Source organism: Neltuma alba, unplaced genomic scaffold, assembly GCF_004799145.2.
Source record: "Neltuma alba isolate B1F8T4 unplaced genomic scaffold, ASM479914v2 tig00012617_pilon, whole genome shotgun sequence".
Classification (NCBI taxonomy): Eukaryota; Viridiplantae; Streptophyta; class Magnoliopsida; order Fabales; family Fabaceae; genus Neltuma; species Neltuma alba.
Window position 1 is genome coordinate 237,078 of NW_021637059.1, and position 4,671 is coordinate 241,748.

Below are 4,671 nucleotides of genomic sequence, written 5' to 3' on the forward strand. Positions count from 1 at the left end.
CACCAGAAATTGCCTAATTACAAAGCCAACAAAAATTGCACAGAACAGGAAAAAAAAAACTAATTAATCAAAACATAACTGCAAGGTTAATTAGAGTGACACATTTTCATGGTTTTTTTTTTTTGTGTGCATGCATGGATTCACTTTGACTTCTATCTGTACGTACAAATTTTCTTGCATGCTAAAGTCCAAGTCAGGAATAACACAGATTAAAGATCAATACTAATCGATGCTTCTGCGTTGAATGTCACCCAACTTGATTCATCAGATTCTTATATATAACCTCAAGAAATCCGAAGAAGAATTAACGGATTAGTCCAACGTTAATTAATCATCATATAACTTGAAAAGCATCCCGTTCGCCGGTAACAATCAAAGAAAAATCTCCATCACTTTCATCCTTCAACTCTTCAATCTTGTCCAGAGCTTCCTTCATATCCAATCTCCTCTCCACATTCTCCTCACAACAACTCAGTCCAATTTTCAAAAGTTTAAGCAATTCGCTCTTACTATTCTCAATCCCTCCCATTTCAACATCAAACACTTCACCCGTACGTTTCTCTGTGATCATACTATTCACCCAGCTTGCAATGTCTGAAACAGTTTCGTGCCTGTGAGTCAGATAGTTCTCTGGGAATTTGCCCGTTAAGATCTCCAGAATCACGATGCCGAAGCTCCAGACGTCCGTCTTCTTCGTGATCCGGCCAAGTTGAGCGTACTCCGGCGATTTGTATGGCATCATTATCTGTTGAGCATGATCCAGATTGATCACATGAATCAGACCGTAATCTGTGAGCAAGGGTTCGTATGATTCGTCTAATAAAATGTTGGAAGATTTCATATGACCGTGAGGCACTACTAGGCTCGGTAATGCAGTGTATAGGTATGATAAACCCCTCGCTACTCCTTTCACAATTTTCAACCGAGTTGACCAGTTTAAGCCTGGCTTCTCGTCATTATGATTACCTGCACATATGAAAAAACTATCGTTAGTTTCAAATGGCAAAATTGTATCTTTAATACTTATGTGTCATTGGGGTTCTTACTGTTTTTTTAGTTCTTTAACCGTAAAGATGCTAACAAAAAGTCCTTTTATTGATATTTAAGTACTGAAAGTTTCAATAATGAATTTAATTTTTAAAGTAATAATGATTGTTAAAAAATTAAAAGACCATTTGAGACTAACGGCCTCTGAGTTAGAGCACCGAAGAGATACTTTTTAGAATCAAGGGACAAAACGGAAAACTTGTACTCCCTTTGGTCCTAAATATATGAGATAAATACCCAATTTATAGAAATTAAAAATAATTAGTTAACTTAATTATTTGTAAAAAAGTGTATAGGTTTCCCTATAATACCCCTTTAAACATTTGCACTAGGAAACTACTCTTTTGATGCAAAACCCCCTTCATATATGTGATTAAGAGGGAGAGCTCAGGGGAAAAAAATTACTCATTCGGTCTTAAATGTAACATTTATTTTGTAATGTAAATTGCACTATAAAATAGGTCTTATGTTAAGAATTAGAAGAGTATAAGTTTAGGAGACAAAAGTCGTTGAAGTCTATTTAAGATCAAAACAAACTCCTCTATTAGCTCTTATATTTAGAATTTAAGGAAGGAAATATAAAAAATTAAAGGATCAGAAGTGTAATTTATGGTCTCAAATTAATATAACGAGCATGGGTGATCTGCACTGTTCAAGCCCAATTAATGCATTATTAGTATTAATAATATATTACCATGAAGTTGGCTGGCCAAGCAACCCTTTGGAACGAAGTCCGAGAGCAAGAGTTTCTCTTCTTTCCTGTAATAATAAGCAACGAGGGGTAGCAGATTTGGATGAGAGAGATCTCCAAGCCTTGCCATGTGTTCAAAGAACTCATCTCTTGACACATTGTTCATATGCTTATACCTCTTCACAACCACCGCTTGATCATCCTTCATCACCGCCTTATACGAAGACCCAAACGCCGCACTCCCCAGAATCTCCGCCGACGCTTTCAACATATCCTGCAAATCAAACTTCTTCTCCCGTTTCCTCACAAATATCAACTTCCCAGCTTCTCCTTTCTTCGATATCGATGGCGTATTCTGATAAGTACTGTGGTTTTGTTCAGTAAGAAGCTTTGTGTTGTCGTAATGATCGCCTATGCTTTTCGCTTTTGTGTACGCCGGAGGAGCGTGCTTCGCAGAAGGTTGACTTCGGAACGTCGAGACCGAGTCGTCTCCGTATCTCCGGCGTGTTCTCAGGCGGGCTATCACTATCGCCGATCCGATCACCACTATTATTAGTAATGTGAGAATTAAAATGAGCAGAATCCTCAGAACCGTTATCTTTGATGGAGAATCCATGGTGGCGTAAGGGATTGATGCGCATCGATTCCGCAGAGGAGGCCCGCATAAATGTGTGTTCCCTGCACTCACACACACACACACACATAATTCAGAACCTAACGTTCGATAATTTACTTGTTGAAGAGATGAAATGGTTTTTGTGATGCACCTGTGAAGGCGAAGGCGCTGAAAGAGGATAGATTCTCTGGAATGGGGCCATCCAAATTATTGTTAGACAAGTCGATAAGCTTCAAAGTGGTATTTTGAAAGTTAGGGATTCGGCCGTGAAACTTGTTGCCGTCAAGCCGGACGGCGAGAAGGTTAGGCAAGACGCCGAGGGAGGAAGGGATTTTGCCGGTGAACTCGTTATTAGCCAAATAAACTTTCTTTAACATATTCATACCAACAAACGCGTCGTCGGGGATGCCGCCGGAGAAATGGTTGTACGATAAGTATATCGACTTCAAATTCTTCACCCGCTTGATTTCAGGCAAAGGTCCGGCGAAGGTGTTATTCATCAAGCTAATAGACCTTAAACGGGGCATGGAAGCCAGAGCTTCAACGTCAATGTTGCCCATGAGGCCCATATTCTCGAGACGGAAGCCCCAAACAGAGTTGTTGATGCAGAAAACGCCGACCCAGTTGGGGATATTGCCGGTGCACGGCGGCTTAGGGTTGACGGCGGGATCCCAATTGCTGAGACCAACGACATCGTTGAGAGAGCTTCTGAACTTCAAGAGGGCTTCGGCATCGGAGTAGGACAGCGAAGGAGTCGACGACGAGAGAAGAAGAAGTAGAAGAACAAGAAGAGACGAAGTTGCTTCAGGAACGCGCACAGGCCAAGCGTTGTGCGCGCCCATTAGCAAGTCGGAGGAGACGACGAGAGAGCCAAGGCCCAGATAATGGTGGTGAGAAGCATGTGGTGGGTACTTCTTGTTCTTCTTGGTTTTGTGTTTTTTGTTTTTACTTTGTTGTTTTCTTTTTTTGTTTAGTTTGGTTTCGTTGTACGTGAGTTGTGAATTTTAGGTTTTAGATTTTAGAAAAGGGCTTAATTAGAATTGTGCTTAGCAATTGTTGTGAGATGTTTGTTGTGCATGTGTAAAAAACCCTCCCTCGACCACTTGGCCACCTTATTTTATTTGTTTAATTGGTTGGTTTTCATATACCTTTAGCTGTGTAAGGGAGATCTCCAAGGGCCACCTCTTATTTTCTTGGCAACCTTGAACCTTGTCCTTTAACCTTTGGATATTTATATACTAATAACTAGCATTAACTCCCCCATGCCATGCAAGGGAAGAATATAATTAAATATTACTTAAATATAAATATAGTGATTAATTTGCATGTATAATCTGTTTATTGCAAAATGTTTATTAACTTCATTAAATCCACTTCCTCAGATGATTTAGGGGGTGTTTAGGTAAGAACAAAACCATGGTTTCAGAAGTGCTTTTATGGTATACAAAGTAAATATGTGGAGGAGTTTGCCTCGATTTGCAGAAAAGCACTTCTAAGAAGCACTTTTGGGGTTAGCCAAACACCCCCTTAGTATTACTATAAAGAAGCATGTGACATGTGGTTATCAATGAAGCTACTATCTATAGTATTAATAAATAATACTATCTTCGATCCTTAATATAAGATTTTATTTGACTTTTATTTTGGTCCTCATTATAAGACCCCAATCCACTTTGTCTCTCATATTTATACATTTTTTCCCAAAATAATCTTTCTAATAATAGTAATTCCAGCCAATACACTTGATTAGCAGGAATATTTTAGAAAAGACAACACCTATTTATTACAAATAACTAACTTAATTTATTTTTTTAATCTCCTCAAATTTAGTTAACTAGCTTTTATAATTAGGACCGGAGGTAGTATAATTGAAAGAATAATTAGTTGCACCAAATAATATTATGCACCATTTACACTACAAAAAAACATGGTTTTAGCGACGGAATTTTGCGACGGAATTTTGCATTTAGCGACGGATTAGCGACGGAATTTTTTCCGTCGCTAATTCCTCTGTCGCTAATTAATTAGCGACGGAATTTTGAATTCCGTCGCTAATCCGTCGCTAACTCGATTTTTTTTAAAATAAAATAAAATGCCACGTGGCACCTCTACCAATTGCCACATCATCACTGAGACCACCTCCACGTGTCGCTGCCACCTCACATCTACTGCCACACGTGTCACACCTCTGCCTGCCACGTGTGCCTGCCACCTCACCTCTGCCTGCCACGTGTGCGCCACGTGTCACCACCACATAATTCCCTTCTCAAAGTGACTTCTCCATGGCTTGAACCTAGGACCTCCTCCGTGCGCATGT

General features: G+C 39.6%; 1 protein-coding gene across 1 annotated transcript; it reads right to left on the reverse strand.

Moving 5' to 3' along the window:
• Positions 1-334: 334 nt before the first annotated feature.
• LOC114729247 (pollen receptor-like kinase 4) lies at positions 335-3,196 on the reverse strand. The gene is made up of 3 exons (XM_028916238.1): positions 2,506-3,196; positions 1,742-2,416; positions 335-966 (listed from the first exon to the last, which is right to left on the reverse strand). Exons 1-3 carry the CDS (start codon positions 3,194-3,196, stop codon positions 335-337), a joined length of 1,998 nt encoding a protein of 665 aa, XP_028772071.1.
• Between the last annotated feature and the right edge of the window lie 1,475 nt (positions 3,197-4,671).